Here is a 20713-nt window from a genome sequence, read left to right as displayed (position 1 = left end):
AAAAAAACATGTTAACGAAAAATAGACTACAACTCTTGTGCCAAATATCTAACTTTCTACATAGAAATATTTCTTTCTATTGAGGAGCATCCTAAACTCTGAGCCACGATTTGCAGTTTCAAGATATATTTCGTGCTCCGATGAGAATGAAGCCTAAAGTACTAGGCTTCATTCTGTGATGCATTATGGTGTACTGGGCTTCATTCTGTTATCTCTTGTGAGATTCCACTAGCTCATTCTATGAAATTATGCAGTCTGTTTTAATGCAGAGTTTTAGCAAAAACTTTAGATAAAATCAGACCTTTTGAAATAATAAAAAATAAAAATTGCTAGAGGTCCAATTTGGCAAAGTTTTCAGAGTATCTTAAATAACAATAATATGTTGCATGGCAGTCAAAACTGTTGTGTTGGCATCAGCAGTTGTAACAATTATTAATTTACTTTTATGGAGTTCCTTTTATTACAATGAACCTCAGCCAGGAACACCACAGGCATTCTGCATGGATGACTGCAGATGAATAAGTTATGAAACAATGCCAGAAGGAAAAATATTTGGCCGAAATCAAAATCCTCCTATTACAAAATACTGATGAGTCCTCTAGGCCTCAATGTGTTTTTAGTGTGCTTTGCTTCCTAACTCCATTGATGTTTCACATGCACACCTACATATTTTGGAACAAACTCCAGAAACTTGCCCCATCTTCCCTTCTTACTGTTTCACCATTGCAAAACCCTGCTGTGGGCAAAGACTAAAAGCAGTAACCAAATTGAAGAATCTTAAACTGATTAAGTAGAAATCCTAACTAGGTTAGCTTTAATCATACGATAATTTATATTCCACATTTTCCTTGGAACTGGAACTCAAGACAGCTTGCAATTAAAAAAAAACAAACAAACCCTAAATTGAACCTACTACATAACTGAAACTATTTAAAACAAATCCATTAAAAAACAAAGGCCAGCAAAGCAGTACCCTATGAAAAATCCTTCCAATCCTCAAAGTCTGTCAGAACATAAAAATTTCTACTTGCTAACCGATGGACAGCATGGAGAACAATTGTTTAACTTTTTAAATGTTTTCAGGTTGTATGTTTTTAATATGATCAACAGTTATGATTGGTTTTAAGACTGAGTTTTTTGGTTTTTAACTGTTATCTAGCTCCCTTGACTCCTGTCTTAGGGGAAAAGTGAAAAATGACATAAATAAAGTTAATAATAATAGCCGGGGTTTTTTTATCACCTGTTTAATTAAGTATAGTCACAATCTTGTCTAAGGGCTAATGTACAAATAAACCAATTACATTGTGTGTTGTTCTGCACTACATGACTACTTTTAATATCACAACTGTAATCCATGCTGAACGTGTATTGTTAGCCATAGTATTCTACACACTTCCCACAACTCCCTTTGAGATAAGAGAGAGTGTCCCACCACTTCCACACGATCACTACATGTGATTATTTTTGGCCACATAACTGCTGCTTATTTACTTTTTATTCCCAGAATGCATGGACAGATCTATCATCCAAGGTGTTTTATTGTTTACTGTCAGCCTGCATTCTCATTGGATGCTGATAGCAGCTTCTCACATACACCTCTTTGTTTCCCTTGGTATGTGGAAGGCCCTTTTCCCTCCTGGCATCCTGTGTGGCACTTTCAAGGAGCTAAACACCAGATTCCCAAAGTTAGTGTTTTTAAAAACCATGTTTAAGCCCCAGATATGTTCACTACAAAAGTAAGAGTGGCATCGTGTGGATAAAGGCAATGGCCTGGATCAAGGTAATGTAGAATTATCTAGCTAGTGTGGATCTGGCCTAGGTAGTGATTGTGGATACAAAAGTTATGTAGATTTACTTATCCAAAACACTTTTATATTAATGACAGCTACTTAATCACATTTGAAACACTATTGCTACAACCTTAATTCCCCTCTCCCCAACTTCTATCTACTGCATGGGGAGAAAGAGGCCCATTCTCCTGGTGGTCATGGCATTTGAAAGATGCTTTTGTTATGTTTACTGAATAAAACTTTATTCCAGCTTCCCTAGGAAAAAGTTTCATAGCTTGGAAGCAGCCCACAGACCAGATCCATTTTTCACTATTATTGTATTCTCCCCTATGAACTATCAAGAGAGTTAAGATCGTCTGGAGAGGCCCTGCTCTCGATCCTGCCACCTTCACAGTTGCGTCTGGTGGGAACGAGAGACAGGGCCTTTTCTGTGGTGGCCCCCCGGCTATGGAATTCCCTCCCGAATGAAATTAGATCTGCTCCCTCCCTCCTGACCTTTAGAAAGCTAGTGAAAACCTGGCTGTGGAACAAAGTACTTTGCAGAATTATGGTTGAGACCAGTAATTGACTAAAGTAAGTGACCACAATATATGGACTGAATATACAGACTGAGTTGGACATGTTTTTTATCTTGCCGAATGGCTTTTATGTAATTTTTCTTATATGTATTTGTTTATTTACTGTCAATATATGATGTTTTAGATTTTTACTGTTAGCATTGAATCCTTGCTGTCAGCCGCTCTGAGTCCCTCTACGGAGGTAGAGAAGATCGGGATATAAAAGTTTTAAATAAATAATAATAAATATTATCAATTTCTCCTCTGAAAACCACATACGAACACAGAAACAGATTATATTAAACATCTCACCATTTCCGATGAGAGGTGGCAAGGTTGGGCCTTTGGAAGGTGGCATGAGGTTCAGTCTTGGAAGCGCACCATTGATTTGTTTCAGCCTTTCTAGCTTGACTTGCTCCATCCATTTGGTCTCTGTCATATTCCTCCTGGCCTGTAAGCCAAGTGCTGTGGTTGCTGTTGAAATGGTAGAGTCCATGATAGGGGTTTCATCTATGACACTGAGGTCTCCTACACTACCTCTACTGGTCAGATTAAGCTCGATCCCATGGTTGGAATAGTTGCTGATGGGGGACTGTTCGCTGCTGCATGTAGACTGACCACCAGGGCTTGGCTGAGATGCCTGTTTGCCGGGGGGAGGAGAGACAGAAAGTACAATTAGATTAGAGTATCCCTTGGAAGCATTGGGTTAACAGAAAGGCAGGAAACAATGTGAACAAACAAACAAAGACGATACCTTGCAACAGGGCTGAGAAATAAGAACATGTCATTATTAGAGCACTGACAAAATCAAATTCCTGGTTCATCTAGCCTAGCATATTATCTCTGAAAGAGGCCAATAAAGAATGCTAAGGAAAGGTTATACAATTATACAGGGTAGGAGCAAAGTGGTCTGTCTTATCTCACCCAATTCACTTTAAGCTGCTGGAATCAAAGCTTTCTCTGAAAGAGAATGCATGTGTGATTGGTTCAACACTCCAAAGGAGGAGATATATTGGCATTCCTGAAGTAATAATTCCTTTCCCACATACACTTATTGACACGTGTGGAACAACTACTGAAAATAAAGAAGCCTCAAAATGATATGGCCCAAATGAATACTCTTGATAGGAAAACTCTTCAAAATCCTGACTAGGCCAAAAGTAGTTCTTATGATCATGGCATCCATAGTCATTTACATTTGAATGGTAGCCATGTACTATCAACATAAAACATAAAAATATTCAGAAGAAGCCCATTCTTGTGTCAATATTGTCTTCTAAAGTGCTCACTCAAAAGAACAAGCTAGAAGTTAAGAGATTGTATTATTATTAATATCATGCTATCGTCAATATCATGCTATCATCATCCCGTATTTTCAGGGAACGTTGTTTGGCCACCCTCTAGTTTGAACTGGGAGCTTCTGAGATAAAGGTACTGTCTGGATGGGCCCCAAATGTTTTCAGGACAAGTGGAACAATCTAAATTCTTCTGTTTTAATGATTGTATATGTGTAGATTTTAACTGTATTGAAATTCTTTTAATGTAAGCCATTTTGAGTCTCCTTGTGGAGAAAAAATGTGGGGTATAAATAATAATAATTATTATTATTATAATAATAATAATTATTATTATTATTATTATTATATTCAGAACAGCAAAATAAACATATCTAATCGTAAGATTTTCTGATTTTAACTGAGACACAATTTAATATATTTCCAGGCTTTTTCCATTATTGCCCATGTTACTCATAGTTTGCATAGAAATCTTCAAGATACTAGGTAAGATATAACATTTCAAATAAAATAAAATAAAATATTTGAACCAGTTGGATCCCCGTGAATCAGTTAGAACAGCTATTGTATCATGCAAGCTGACCAAAAAGCCACCAAAACGGAAGAGCCAGTTGTTCTTTCAGTTGGGAAATTGCTCACGGCATTCAAAAAATAGAGAATGATCATGGATGTGTATGTAAATGTCATGTAACATTGTCGCTGATTGGGATGGACTTCATGCCATTTTATTATAAAATGCCCATTTTATGAGCGCCATGAATGCATTCAATGAAATGATTTTTTAAAGTGGCAATGAAGGAACGGTGGAGAAGTGAAAATCATCTCACCTTATTACCCACTGTCCTTAGGAAGTTATAACAAGTCATTAGATAGAAGAAACAATGAATTAGTACATTACAAAAATTACATGGTAAATCATACAACACGAAGAGAAACACGCTGTTAAATGAATGAGCAATTTGAGTATGTCCTTCAGATTGTGCACTGTTTAATGTTATGTATGATTTTAATATTTTACATTTTTTTTAAAAGTCACTCCAATCACCTACACTGCTGAAATCTTATTTTTTGTAGGAAATATTTACCATTAAATCTGAAACATAAAACCTAAACATTCTTAAACATTGCATTTCAGATGCAAGTATGGTGTTTATTAATATGGGAGAGGAGGGAACCATTTCCTTTTCCTTTTGATACAGCACCATGGGCTTTGTGATTCTATATAAATAAATAAAGTGAATTTTACAATCAGTTATATTGCACATATTGTCCACAATCTGCAACTTCAAATCGCAGTCTATGAACTAATTATTTCTGAAGTGCTAAACATGTTAACAGGTCTGTACCAGAACCTGGAAAAGTTACTTTTGGGGTCTCTGGTTCCCCAAATCCCCTAGCCTTTGGTGATTCTGGCACTTTTGATCCAACAAGTATATCTTTCCTATGCTCTGAATTGTGTAACTTCAGATGGCAGGTGGAAAGCTCATCACAGAACCGAATGTGTATGCCTCAAAAAGATTTTATTTTACATAGTAAAGCATAAATAAGGAGAAGTCTCATTCTTGCTAGTCGCCCATTTGTAGGAATCTTTTCTGTTGGAGAAGCACTCAGTCAGCTCCCACATCCATTCTGAAGTTAAAGTTACACACAGGCTCATTCACTTCAGTGAAATCTGGGACATATAAGTGATCTTCATTATGTCCTCCCTTTTTAGTTGACATTTATGACATTTAAATTGCCCAGTTTTTTTTTTGTAATTTAGACTATTTAAGCAAAACTTTTATAAATGCCATCACTAATATAAAAACATTTAACTAAGGCCAAGTCTCTATAAAAGCACATTTGCTGGCTCAATAAGTAAGTTGACTCATGTAAATTCACCTGGTGCAATGGGTCTTTTCAGGTGGAATTAACAGTAAGATTTAAATTGAAGATCTAAATCCCTCTGCTAGCCTAAACTAGAGTTCATCTGCAACCTCATCAGACAGGCAATATTGTCCATCCTACAACACTTGGATTTCAGTTGAGGCATGGAGCCCCCTGACTTCCATCACATGACGTTTATCTACTTCTGGTGGGACTTTGTGCCTCAACAGAAGTCCAAACATGGTAAGAGGCTGCTTCAGCAACATGGGTGACTTCTTGTGCTGCATAGGAAACAACAGGGGGAAGCCGGGTGGCAACATTTCCCCCAGTGGGATGGGGTGAAGAGCAAGGCAAGCAATGTGGGGTGAATCCCGGTGATGAGGTCCTTACTGAAACAACTGTTGAATGGTAAATCAACACTCATATAAATCCAATTTAATATGTCTACTTATTAGCAACCTAATTAGTAATTTTCTACAAATATTTTTGATGTGAATAAATGAAAATTAAACTGAGTTGCCACCAACTAAGAATACAAATCCTAGGGAAAGTTCTCCTGTCCAATTCTTGCTGAAATTGATGGAAATTTCACAAGAGCACAGTGGTGTCCCATCCTTTCTCAGCTTGCCTCTCTAAGGTAACATTTCAATCAGTATTTTGTAGTAACTACAATGGCAACCCAGGTCAACAAATATGTCTGAACCAACCATCCAGTTCAGTTTCCTGTTTTGGCTGATTACGATCAACCTTATGGAATACTAGGCCAGTTAGATGTAATTTTTACCACATACTGTAAGACTTCATGCTGAAGGAAAACAACCTGAAGGTGTAGTTGCAATACATTTTGCAGTCCTCAACAACCTTTGGACATTAAGAATCTTTTTTAAAGTGTTGCATACCATTGGCTTCTCTGACTTGACAGCTTTGACCTGGAGGCATTCTTCACGCTTTGAGGTAGTGTTGCTGAGGTCTTTTTGCTCCCCAATTGCACCCTGAGTCTGATGGCCGGGGGATCTGCTTTGAGAATGGCTGCCTTGGTCTCGAGGTGGGGGATGACGTGGGTGGATATCTCCACGCTGCTTCTTGGTGACGTGGGCCTCAGGGCCGTGCACAGTCTTTACATGTTTTCGGAGAGAACTAGGATCTGTGTAGCGCTTTGTGCACCCGGGTATTTTGCAGACATAGGGTTTCTGTAAGTGGAAAGAAATGTCCACGTTCATTTGGGATTGATCCCTGGTGATGTTCATGCCATATAAATGATACATTCAAACTCACAGACACTGAAAAAACTTTTCTAAGAGGCAACTGGTTTTTACCTCATTCGCTTCCTAGAGTGTGAGGACTTAATTATAGACGGTAGTTAATCCCATGGGGCAAAATAAAACTAAATTGGATTACATCCAAATACTTCAACCTGAACTCACTATTTAGTTGGGTTAGGTACTATTTCAAAACCAAATAAATATTTGGCCCTATTTAGTACAGAGCAATCAGTTCTAAGTTACAGACTTCAGCTAAAGTCAGGTTGTGTGTGTGTGTCCCTTTTTCCAAACTATTTCCAACTTTTTCCAAACTATGAAAATTTCACTGAAAATTTCACAATAATTATGCTTTTCCATAAGGCCCAGAAAATAGGAAACAAAATGATATTACTTATGAGAAGATGTTTTTTTTTTAATTTAAATAATCAAGAAAGAACATGAACAATGTTGGATTATCCAGCAGATGTCACTAGAAAACAGCAATCAAATTCTTCCGAGGACTTTTTCCGCCTAAGGAAAGATAGATGGATGTACACGTGGAAAGAGATATATTTTTCTGTAGTTAATCAAGTTGAGCTGGTTAGGCTCGGCTCAACTTGAGCAAGACCTTTGAATCAGTTGCTGAATGGTGAGTCAACATATAGTTAGAGCTCACAATGGGATACACAGTAACATGTATACAGTACTATTTTATGCAAAACTGACATCTTTTATTTTGTTAAGACAAAGATTCAATTTCACACAAAAAAACAAACAAATAAATTATCACAACACCCATACCACTCAAACAGTAATATTTGTAAGCATTGGAAAATATGTAAAATGTGATTTAAGTGAAGTAGACTTTTATGTTAGAATTATCTCTTTCAACCCCACAAAAAACAAATCACATTGAGCTAGTCTATCTCTTACACTGATCACACACTGCTGTCAGATTCTGAAGAATTTTGAAAACATTTACATAAATCTTAGACTTCAGACTTATATTTGTGAGTAATAGTCCCCTCAGTTCACTGATATTGAACGGAATTTTAAAATGGGTTTGTGGTATGGAATGACACCAAAAGTAAGCAAAAGCTTAAGTTGATCTCAGCCCTTGTTCTAATTTATTCAACAGTATACTATCAAACTGATCTAGCAGTGGTTAAGAGCAATAGGATGAATAGACATAAGAGTGGTATGCGCTTGGTGGCATATGGCTGAATACATCATTTATGAAGGATAGTAGAAGAATGTATACAGTTTCCTTCCATAAACATTTTCCCATTTTCCTCTATGAGAAAGCCAGGAGATTTTGGAGTGCCATGGAGCTAGATCATTGGCTGGCTATAGCTTTGCAGCCAGGCGGAGAGAATAGGCATAATTTATCCCAATCGTCACTAAAAATGCTTTTAATACTTTATAACTCAATGACAAACTACAACAAAAAGGACCGTTTTCTAAGCAACCACTGTTTTGGGTCCAGTTATAGAAATCTGTACTTACATACCCTTGACACCACCCTTTGATGTCAGGGAGGGCACGAGAAAGTGATTGAGCTTGCCACGGAAGAAAGAAAGTGAACACATCCTTATACAACCTTCTTTATAGTGAACAATTCACATGAAGTTTGCACAGACTGGAACTATCCAATTATTTAAACACAGCATACTGTGACTTTAGATGTGACAGAATATGGAAAATAAATCAAAGAGATTTTTTTTTTCCAAAATAACTTTTTAAAATGTTTTAAAAATAGAATACTATTGTTGAAATGGTTTCTTGTCATATATTTGTAAGAAAAAACATGAACTCTTTAATGCCTTCAAAGCTTCCTTGGTATGTATTTTATGATACATTCTTTTGCCAGGATTATGTCTATAAATGGTGGGGGATTTTTACTATCCATGTGGTTCCTTCCTTACCTCATTGGAATGAGTTCTGTTTTGGTGCTTGGCACGATCAGATGCATTGGAAAATGCTTTGTTGCAGCCCTCATGTTCGCAGACATATGGTTTCTCTCCAGTGTGAGATCTCAAGTGGGTTTTCAAGTTTTCCAGCCTGGAGTAGGCTTTTGTACAACCTTCAAACTGCAAACAACATGTCAATGTGGAGTATTTCAAACACTTGGGATTACAGAAAAGGAGGGGCTGGGCTAGAGGGATAAGCAAATGAAACAATACCACATCAAAGGAAAAGCAGGGTTTTTTAGTCATAAAACCAATACGTTCAAGATTTTACCCCCCCCCCCCCCCTCAATTTCCCCTTTGTTTGGACCCACTATAAACTCCAAAAATATGCAAGTAAAATAAAGTCTATCTTGAATATCATTATTTAAGGGAGGGCTGTTAATGAAATTTAAATTTTGCAATCACAAACATACTTACTTGAAAACAGTGAGGCCCACTTCTAAGTAAACTTCTAATGGATCTGGCTGTTAGCCTGCCTCTGTGTGTGTGTGAAAGTGTATTCCTTGTTTGCATTTAGTTCAAGCTAAACATCCAGATGGAAAAGGTTATCTAAAAAGCAGTTGATGGGCTTATCTAAACATTGAACCCCCACCCCATTCCAGACTCTGAATTCTTATGGAATTTACTTTTGCAAAATGTGGTGACTGTTACTGACATATACAGAGGTTTAAAAGGCCAAATAAATAGGATTGTTCTATCTTAGCAGCTATCTTTAAAAATACAATTGGTGTAATGAGTATCTGTTGGGGGCACCTATCACTCATCCCAAAAGATCTGCATTGACATTCTATCTGATTTGGGTTTGAAATCAAGGTGGTTGTTGTGACTTACGAAGGTCAAAACAACTTGACCTCAGGGATCTGAAAGATCACCTCCTCCAATAAAAACCACCCAATGTTTTGGGGAGCAGGGAAGAATACCCTACCAACATATTACAATATCTTATTGATTTATGGACATCATTGGTACCCACAATGGATTTCTTTTTGTAAAAAAAGCAGGCCACAAATAAAATAGGAAATAAAAATGCTAAAAAACAAAATAAGAAATATTGTTGCCTTCCATGTATGACTAATTGGAGAGGTAAAGGTGCCATTGCTTTCACACACTGCTTTAGTACTTCCCAGAAGTATCTGACTAGGCATCAACAGAAATGCGAACATAGAGACTTTCTTTTATTTTCTTTTTATGAATGTCTTAGTTACTCACAGTGCATTTGTGTGGCTTTTCTCCTGTGTGCCTCCTCATGTGTACAACCAGCATGTATTGGGCTTTGAATGGCTTCTGCTCTCGGGAACAATCCAGCCATCGACATACAAACTCTTTTTTCTCCCCGTGTATGTGATCATTGTTTATATGCTGTATGGATACAAATAATATTAAAGATAAGTACTTTGAATGTGCTTAAAAACCACATTGAGTATTGATTTGGCAAAACAAAAAACACAATGTAATTTTTATATATGGAATACTGCCTATATAAGTATTTAACAAATGATTATGATTATGCTTTGAGTTTCCACAAAGGATACTAAAATCAGTTTACACTTAAAGCATTTCAATACATTTTAAAATCCACAAATATGCAAATATTAAAAAAATTAAACATCAAATTGACAGTTAAAATTCATAAAACTCCTTATAAACTGACTTAGTCTTCATTTCTTTGGGCAACCTCCAAGGGATTGCAATTATGTGACCCTCGAGGTGTTGTCCTACCATTCCAATGCTCTGGCTATACTAGCGAGGATTGGTGGAAGTTACAGATCAGCAGCACCCGATGGGCTATGTAATTCCCATCCCTGTGACTGGATAAGCTTGTCTGCTACAGCATAGGCCTCCAGCTCCAGTTAAGTGTAGGGGAAATTTCCCTTTAGGGTTCAATGTATAAAGGCTTAGTTGATCAAAGTAACAGGATATTTAAAAAGAAGCCGCATCAGGTAAAGCACACAATGGCTGTCTGATCAGAAAACGAAGTCTAACAAAGCTTACATCATATATAAAACAGGAGCAATGAACTATTGCAAAAGCCTGTGACAATAATAAAAACTAAACAATAATAAGCAAGCACCAATTCCAAACTACATGCCAACTCAAACTGATAATGTTCTCTAGAGAATCTGTCCAGGCTACACTAACTTGCTCTTGCTTTCCCCCTGAAATTTCTAAGAGCCGTAGCAAAACTGATTGGATATTACTGTTACAGTCTGAAAATATACAACAATGGATATTATCCTCTAATAATGACATGATTGGATACAAGTTCTAACACACTAGAGAAAATAAGGAAAATAAGGAAAGTGGTAATGAACTTTATTATCATTATGAATCTGGAGGACAAGAAGAGAATTAAAGGCAAGATAATTGTGGCAGGAGTTGTGGCAGTACAACTTCAGACTTTCTTTGGATCAAAGTAACAGTCTTGGTCACTGTGGTGAATGACCTGTGTCAAGAACTGGATATGGGAAGTGTATTCCTCTTGGTTCTGCTGGGCCTTTCGGCCTTTATATTATAAATCATGGCATCTAGCTTGAACATTTGGCATATATTGAGTCTTATGATGCTGTTTCATGGCTGAACATTCCCAAAAGGGGCTACTGAGGAATTGCTGTGTGGCATAATAGGCATTATCTTACAGGATCAATGCTGCCCCTTTTAAAATCCACATGAAGCCACTGCAGGCAACCAACCAGTTTGGAAGGAGTTTGGTCTCACATCTGTGTTGATGATACAACATTCTGATTTGCACAACACATGCAAAAGTATCTATGGAAGTTCTGAATCACTGCCTGGTTGCAGTAAGAGATTATGGTGAATACTGAGCTCAGTCCAGAGAAGAAAGAAATTCTGTTAGTTGACAGAAAGGTCACGCTCAGACAGAAATTTTACCCTGTTTTGGATGGGATTACACTCCCTGTAGAAGACCTGGCTATCAATCTGAATGTTTTCTTATACACACCATTGTTGCTAAAATGCCATATAGGTACTATGTCTAGGAGGGCCTGTTTTGGCTGGAGTGCCTACAACTCTCCCTACGATTGGCCACAGTAATTTATGTGTTTAATTATCTCCTGATGAGATTGATGAAATGCTCTCTACCTGAGGATACCTTTCAAAAGTGTTTGAAAGTGACAGAAAGCACAAAGTGCCCCAGTGACCACATATTGCAGTGGTTTCCAGATTGGTTCCAAGCTTACTTCAAGCTGCTGGTTTGAAGCCTAACTGTCCTGAAGCCAGAATATCTGCAAGATTGCCTCATCCCATATGAGGCTAAAACAGGACATCCTCCTTGGAGGCTTCATTGAAAGTCCCTCAACCCAAAAAGGCTAGCTTGATGAGTGATACTGAAACAACAGCAACCAGAAATGGTGAGGAAAGGTCTCTATCAGCAGGTAGGCAGGTGGACTATTAAATTTACTGCTGCTATTTCCCATGCTGGGGCGCATGTGTTTTCAGCAGATGAAGAAAGATTAAGCCTCCCCTGCCCTGTGCTATGCTCCCAAACCTGGTGACACTCACATTTCCTTTGAAAGTTTTTGGAAATGCCTGAAATTATTTGAAATAATGCCTTTAATATAATCATTTTCTGCTACAAGTTTTATTGCTAGTTCAATTAGGTCTCTCACTATTAACAACAGCCCGGTTTATTTGCCCCCTAAGTTGGCTCAAACAGCTGTCAATGTAATAGGAGGTTACACTGGTAGCTGTTTAGACCCAATAGAGCAGGGGTCCTCAAACTTTATAAACAGAGGACCAGGTCACAGTCCTCAAATTGTTAGAGGGCAGGATTATAATTTGAAAAAAAATGAATGAATTCCTATGCACACTGCACATACCTTATTTGTAGCGCATATAAACACTTAAAAACAATACAATAATTAAAAGGAAGAACAATTTTAACAAATATAAATTTATTAGTATTTCAGTGGGAAGTGTGGTCCTGCTTTTGGCTGATGAGATAGGATTGTTATTGTTGTTGTGTGCTTTCAAGTCATTTCAAACTTAGGTTGACCCTGAGCGAGGGCTGGGTAAATGACCTTGGAGGGCCGTATCCGGCCCCCGGGCCTTAGTTTGAAGACCCCTGCAATAGAGTATCACTTTCCATTCAGTCTGTTTGGGACTCCTTGCCATGTGTCCATTCAGTGAGGACTTTAAGAAGCGGTGCCATGCTTTCTCTTTACCAACACACTCATTGTGCAATGCTCTTCTCAGGCTAGGCCAGTCCTTTCAGTTTATAATTTACCAAATCTGTTTGTTTGTTTAACATAGCCCCCCTCTCTCTCAAAGAAGCTTTTGCTCTGAGTGCATCCAGGTTGATTTAAATAGCTACACATATTTAAACTTGATTTTTTAAATCAGGATGTTTTTTTAAATTATCATTTTATCCATTACAGATGGTGGGACGGGGGGAGTCTGGAGTTGTTTTCTTTTCTTTTGCAAACTGCTTTGGGGCAGACAGCCATATATATATATATATATATATATATATTTCCATCCATACACACACACACACACAAATAAGCAAATAATCATATCCCAGTGAAGCCTCTAGGTGGCTACCTAGTTCAGGTTTCACAGCAAAAAAGTTGACAGTAAAATGACACAGCACTACATGCTTCCTCCGTAACTGAGGATGGAAAATGGGGGTATAAGAGAACGCTGGAGGCATCCATGACCAAATAGAACTGGATACCATTGCCCAGTCCTCAACATGTCACTGTAATCAATCTTCTTAAAAGTAGAAGAATCAGACACAGCAATTTATACTAGATCACAAAAAGCCAACCAAATAAATTGTATTATGTTCATACCATATGTATTTATATATACAACCTCATGTATAAGTTGAGGGCAAGCCTTGGTACCAGGATTATGGCTTTCAATTATGTGTAGAAGGAAAAGGACCAATGGCAACCTTGGGAGTCTGCCACGCCTGGCCATGGTTAAAAATGACACCATGGAGAAGAGGGTAGAGGATGTTGGTGCTTCTCTGAGGTTCTCCCAGGAAAGAGTAAGGTCTTTTGTTCGACATTCAACTCAGAAAAGGGAATGGTTCCTTTTTAAATAAGATTTAAGATATAGCACTAGCATTGATTCATGAATAAGTCAACCCAGGTTTTTTGACTAAAATTGCTAGGGTAATTACATGCTATTCCAGTGAAATTCCTTTGTGTTTTAATGTTTGATTCTATATTGCTGTGTCATCTATTATATTGGTTTTTGCATTTTATGTATTTTATTTTTGGTTTTGTTATGTTTTTGTGTAATATTGTGTGTATTGTACTGATGGGTGTGGCCTCATGTAAGCCGCCCTGAGTCCTCCTGTAATAATAATAAAGTATCATCATCATCATCATCATCCCTTTGGCAATCAGATGTAACCTTCTTATAAAAATTAACTTTATTTTCTCGTATTTCCATTTGTACTTTTTAAAGTGGCAGCAGCATAGGCAGCATATGCAATTAATTGAAGAGAAGTGCTACATATACAGTATGTAGTCTTTTATGAGTTTGTGTTTCAACTGCGTATCTCTGTAGTCCATTTATGGGTTCTGCACTAAGAAAGCGAATCAAAGAAGTGTATACGAAGTCTAAGTTTCCAAAGGAAGAAATTACTGCAGAAAACTCACTCAATTAAGAGAATTTCTCAGCATATCATTCTGAATTAAGACAAAAGTTGCAGCAGACCTGACTTCACCAGAAAAGGAGAAGAAAAGGTAATTATCACATACAAGTACAAACTAGCTGAGCTGTGTAAATCTATAACTATGAGGTTTTGTTCGACTGCTAGAAAATCCTTTCCATTTTATAATCCACAAGTTTATTGTATAATCCACATCTCATTATTTCACACAACTAAAGTGCAATTCTTTAGAGAGTTTCTAAAAGCTTCTGCCTTAATCACCTCAAACTGCAGACCAGCATGTAATGGTGTGTGTGATCATGGTGGGGCATCTCTATCCCACTGACCTAAGATGGCCTGCAGAAGGTCCAGGTCTTTTGTAAGATCCAGATAACCGTCCCAACTAAGCGAGACAGAGAGGTAGAGAGGTAGGAGGAGAGGAGAGAAGTGGGAGTTTCTGATCCCAGAAATTACTGGTTTTGTAGTGAAAAGACAATTTGAGACAATTCAGTATGTGAATATTGATGATTCTTAGCCTAGGGTTTCAAAATCTCAGTGTTTTGATGTACCCCTGCTCCTCAAGGAATATTTCAGTCAAATGATGGAGGTATCTACTCTATAACGTAATAAGTTGAATGTGTACATTAGATAAATATGTATTGTGATGTTGTTAGATTGCCAGTTTTACCATTTGGTGCTCTGGCCATGAACGCAACTAATCTACCTCTTAGAGGTTGGTTTGAGGAACCAAATGGAACTCAGTCATCTCATTGAAAATACCAGCTGAAAGCAAAGGAGACAGGACCTTTGCTATCTCCAATCACTCCTAAGTGAAAGCTATTTTTCTTTCTCATCTCACTGATTTTTCCCAACACCTACAAAAATACTCTGTACAACTCACCTTCCCCTTAAGATATTTGTACTAATGACATTGTATTTGACAACCGGGTGATTACAAGGCACTAGTGTATTGTAGTAAAAAACCCTGCTCCATAATTCTGGATGTTAGCCTTTGGATCAAGTCTTTTAGAAAAGAATGATTCCAATTCATTGGCAGATTTATCATATGCCATATTACAGAATAATCAACTACCACAAAATTGTCAACCCCACTTGCTGAAAAACACCAGACATATAAGGTAAGGTTAGGTTGTGCTCTGGAAGGAAATGGGCAAGTATCCTGTGGATTGTCAATATCAAGCTGAGCAAAAGTATGCCTAGACTGTCAACTTAGAATACATTTGGACAGAAAATCTACTAGCTTTGTAAGAACAATTTTTATTCATTACATGCACACAGGTTTCAAGGTCAACATTTGCTTTCAAAGGGCCTTAAAAATAAAATTTCATCAGTAGGAAATAATAATAATAATAATAATAATAATAATAATAAGTTGTTATGCGCCTCTCCTCACAGTAGTGTGTATGTGTGTGTGGCAGATGGATTCTTTGCAGCTTGAAGTTCTACTTCAGTTGTGCTTTTTTTTTTTTTGCTTGCATGTTATGTTACTCTTACCATATTCCGTTTAGCTACCTTCCTTCTCTAATTAAAGTTACTTGTTGAATCTTCATTAAAAGCACGTACATAAACAGCATTTTGAATTGCTGCAATGAGATTTGTAGAATGTTTTATTTTTCTACAGCATGAAAGGAGGCACAATAAATCCTTTAAATTCCTTTTATAGGATTGCTATTTTATAGGATATCAAAAGGGGGAGAGATAATGATGGCTAAACTATGCTGGCAATCCACAGGAGCATTAAACATTAAAATAAGTAAGTAAGGCGTGCATGTCTTATTTGGAACCAAAGCCTTGATAATTTACCCTTAGATTGCACACATCTCCACAAATGGCTCTATATGTATGCATCTACATGTTATATAATATAATATACAGTCAGAGGATAGAGATCCATGAGGTGAAGTAACAACATCCTTCAAGATGTTGGGGCTTTTGAAGTCTCAAATCCCAAATACAGTTAGAGCAGGTTACAGTTGTAGAGCTGTAGTTCTCTTTCTCAATCTTCCCCTCCCATTTCAGACTCCCCAAGGAGGTACCTGGGGCTCCAAACCTTGATCCAGAAATCTCAATACCCAAGCCCAATGAGTGTCTGGGGCTGTGTACTCTTAGGCTTTAGAGTATATAAGAAAACAGGAATCCACAGAAAGCAGGAGAACTCTGGATAGGCTAGGGCTGGATTAGTATCAGAAAAATGTCTGGTCAGCACTGCAGCATTTTCTGTCTGTTCAGCTTTATTCTTGTTCCCATGCACTAGCTCTGATTCAATCTTGTGTGTGTGTGTGGTGTGGAGGGGGAATCTTAAATTACTAACCTAGCATGCAGGAGGTAGCCAGGCTAATGCCTGTACTCTCTAACCAAGTTTGTGCCCTTATGGGAAATAAGATTGTGCTCCTTGCAGTTTATCCAGTTTATCCAACAAGCTAGGAAGAGCACAAGCTCTTCCAGGTGCAGCAAAGAAGAAAACCATGCCATCATTGGTTTCTTTCCTCTCATGTTGCCTACAAATATTGGGGAAAGAAAAAAAGAAAGGAAGAGAAGGGAGGTAAGAGTAAGTGAGCCTGTGGTTCTTGAACTACTCCTATTGTTCTATTTCATTCCTTTGGGAGTAGCTGCAGCTCAGTGGTCACCTCCTTTGCAAGTGGAAGGTCCAAGACTCAGTTCTTTGCATCCACAGCTAGAAGGATCAGGTGGCAGAAAGGATTAATCTGGTCCAAAAACCCTATAGGGCCAGTCAAAACAGGGCCAGTCATTTACACTGGGCTGAATGAACAAGTAGTCTGAACAGATTCTCTTTTACTAGCCAACTTTACAAACAGAGAGCCTAGCCTTCAAAAAGAGAACAACTCGATTTATAAGTGAGTGACAAGAACACAATTGGTACTCCAAAAGATTCTGGGCTTTTTAACAACATGATTAAAACAACTGAAATGTTTTCTTTTTTTCTGGTGTTGAATAATAATAATAATAATGATATTATATTTATTTATACCCTGCTTTATCTCCCAAAAAGGGACTCAACTAGGATCATCTGTCTTGAGATGGAAAGCAGGAGAACAGGAAAATTGAGCAACTAGTGCATTGTTTCAAAGCACCAAGGATTATTATATCATAGCCTCTTTTATTAGCCATGCCTTATAATGAGCAAAAATCAGAGGCAAATAGCTGTAGAACTCAGGCATAATAAGACAGGAAAGCCACATGTGTTAATTACATTTACTTGCAGTACTATATAAAAGCAAAAGGTATCAAAAGAATGCCTAGTTTGAATATTTGGGACTATATTAAAATCTAAATTTGGATGCGGATAAGCAGGCATTGAGAACTGATGTACCTAGAACCATGTTAATAACAGTATGTATAATAAGAACTATCACATGTAACAAAAGTATGCAATTCACTTGGTAGTTCTGCTGTTTTCAACCCATTTGGGAAAAGGCCCTATCCAGTCATTAAGAAAACCATCCTGATAGTAAGAGCTTTGCATAGTGAAATACAGAGCTTTGCATAGTGGTGGACTCTCCTTATTTGGATGTTTTTAAAAATAAATTGGATAGTGATCTCTGAGATATGGTTTGGTTGTGTAATTCTTACACGTTGGAGAATTGGACTAGATGATCATTAAAGTCCCTTCCAACCCTATGATTCTAAGATAAATATTAAAATGCATTTTCAGTTGTCAACTCTGGTGCTATTTATTGATGCTGTAAGCATGCCTTGTCTGACATATGGTAACTTTAAGGCTACCTTATAGGGATTTTTTGGCCAAATTTGTTATGAAGGTATTTGTATTTGCCTTTCTCTGAAGCTGAAGTAGTATGCTTTACCCAAGGTCACCCAGTGGGCATCCAGGCTTTGTGGGAATTTGAACCCTGGTCTCCGAAATCATAGTCCAATGCTCAGACCATTACAACATGGTGGCTCATTATTAAATATATTGACTGTCTGGGTATATTTCATGAGCAACACATTACAACAGACCTATATGTCTCAAATGTAGTTTAGTAGGTAAAAGTAGGTGCTTGGACTGCCATCTATTTCATTATGTATGGCCCTAGAAGAACTTAAGACTGAATTTTTCCATTTTGTTTGGCACATGTATCTAATATAACACTGATCTGTTTTTCTATCTCCCATTACAATTCAAGAACTGTTTTCTTATTGTAAGGAGAATGAATAAAAATTGAAGTTGCCACAAATAAAATGCCATTTTTCAAGTAGCATTACACTTGCCACAGAATTCCCATGAAAATATTTCAAAGTCTGTGATCGACTTCCAGGTTCTCTTATTCTGATAATTACCTCTGGATTTTTCATGGTGCTTTTGACTCCCTTGGACTGTGCTTTGAGAAAGAATGGCTAGATTTTAGTCTGCAAAACAAAGAACCTTCTGAAATAAGGGTATTATGTAAAATAGAAGCTTTAGTACAGAGCATAATAAGGATTTAAAGTGTTTCAATTTATGTTTTTAACCTTATTACATCCATGAAATGTCACATTCCAGGGACTAGATCAGAAGGATTTTCTTTCTTCCTAATGAAATTGAATTTTGTTGTGACAATTTTGCCAACTTATGAGTATGAAAAATATCTATTTTTTCTGGACTACATAACTTACTATAGCCATTGGTTCATCTCTGGGGGGAATGAAGCACCTATGGAAGTTAATTGGCAGTCCTCTAAGGAAAATTTAAATAATGTAATGCCAAACACCTTAAAATATGCTTTATGGAAAGACTTCCGTGAATAAGTCTATTTTTGACTCTGAATCATGATTGCTTCATGACAAAATATGCTGGGTTCAGATAAAGAGGTTTGACCATCTCCTATGCTGAGATTTCTGAAATATGTATCTGGTCATTATTGAAAACAAAATATTAGTCTACATGAAACTCTGATCTGGCCTGATAAAGCAGTTCTTATGTTATCAAACAATACCTGACAAAACTTTACTAATTACCTTGCAGGCTAATTTTATCTCTCTTTTTAAACAAAGTTACAAGCTTGGAGAAGAGTAAAGGGAATGCTGTAGATGTAGAATATATTGATATTAGTAAGTCTTTTGATATGGTTCTCCATTATATTCTTCCAAACAAGCTAATAAAATGTGGACTAGACAATGCTACTGTTGGGTGGATTTGTAACTGGTTGATAGACCAAAATTAAAGGTGGCTCCTCCTCATCCTGGAGAGATGTGTCTAGTCTTGGGGCCAGTGCTATTTATCAATGACTTGGCTGAAGGAATAAGGACCATGCTTATCAAATCAGCAAATCATACCCAACTAGGCAGGGTTGCTAGTAACCCAGAAGACATAATCAGAATTCAGTGTGATCTTCACAGAGGGTTGGGTTAAAACAAATTAAATAATTTCAACAGGGTGGAAAGTAAGGCACTACACTTAGGCAGGAAAAATGAAATGTACAGATACAAAATGAGTGATGCTTCACTTGACAACAGTACATGCGAAAAGGACCCAGGAGTCTTAGTAGACCACAAACTGAACATAAATCAGCAGTGTGACGCAGAAGCTAAAATGCAGCCAATGTAATTCTAGGCTACATCAGCAGGAGCATATTATCTAGATCAAGCAAAGTAATAGTACCACTCTGTTCTGCTTTGATCAGATCTCATCTGGAATACTGTGTTTAGCTTGGAAAAAAGAAGGTAAAGAGGTGACATCATAGCCATGTTTAAATATCTGAAAGGATGCCAGATTAAAGATGGAGCAAGCTTGTTTTGTGAGCTCCAGAAACTAGGACATAGATTCAAGCTACAGAAAAAGAGGTTTCACCTAAACATTAGGAATAACTTATTGACGGTGAGAGCTGTTCACCAATAAAATATGCTGCCTCACAGTTGTGGTGGAGTCTCCTGCTCTGGGAGATTTTACATTTAGGCTGGATGGCCATCTGTCATCAGTGCTTTGATTTTGTATTCCTGTACTGCAGGGGGACTGCATGGCCCTTGTGCTCTCTTCCTCTTTTGTTCAGAATACAATCCTATGCTTGCTCACATGGAAGACAAACTGAACTCATGGAACTTCCTGAGCTCCACAGGTCTTCTGAACAGACATGTAGATTAGATATGTATTATGAGTCCTTCTCATAATCCTTCTCATAATACAAATGAAATATGTATTATGAGTCCTTCTCATAATCCTTCTCATAATACATATGAGATATGTATTGAGTCCTTCTTGAACCCAACCAAAAATACCAGAATAGTGCACCTTCCATTGTGGATAAAGAAGTGTGAAACACTGAACTAATGTCATTAAGCAATTTTCAGACTCATCAGTCTCTACAAATCCATAACAACTTATTCTTTTTTCAGTACTAAGGGTTATTTATTCC

General features: G+C 37.4%; 1 protein-coding gene across 5 annotated transcripts in view; it reads right to left on the bottom strand.

Annotated features, from left to right (window-relative positions):
* Window positions 1–20713, bottom strand: part of GLI3 (GLI family zinc finger 3) — a 264261-nt gene that overhangs the window by 8928 nt on the left and 234620 nt on the right. For all 5 annotated transcript variants that reach the window (XM_060781580.2, XM_060781581.2, XM_067470174.1 and 2 more), the window contains 4 exons: window positions 9929–10078; window positions 8675–8839; window positions 6408–6698; window positions 2660–2987 (listed from right to left, as the gene is read on the bottom strand). In XM_060781580.2, the coding sequence (XP_060637563.2) occupies window positions 2660–2987; window positions 6408–6698; window positions 8675–8839; window positions 9929–10078 (934 nt within the window). The remainder of the gene's footprint in view (window positions 1–2659; window positions 2988–6407; window positions 6699–8674; window positions 8840–9928; window positions 10079–20713) is intronic.

The sequence above is a fragment of the Anolis sagrei genome, chromosome 6 (assembly GCF_037176765.1).
Source record: "Anolis sagrei isolate rAnoSag1 chromosome 6, rAnoSag1.mat, whole genome shotgun sequence".
Lineage (NCBI taxonomy): Eukaryota > Metazoa > Chordata > Lepidosauria > Squamata > Dactyloidae > Anolis > Anolis sagrei.
This window is presented reverse-complemented; position numbering and strand designations above follow the sequence as displayed.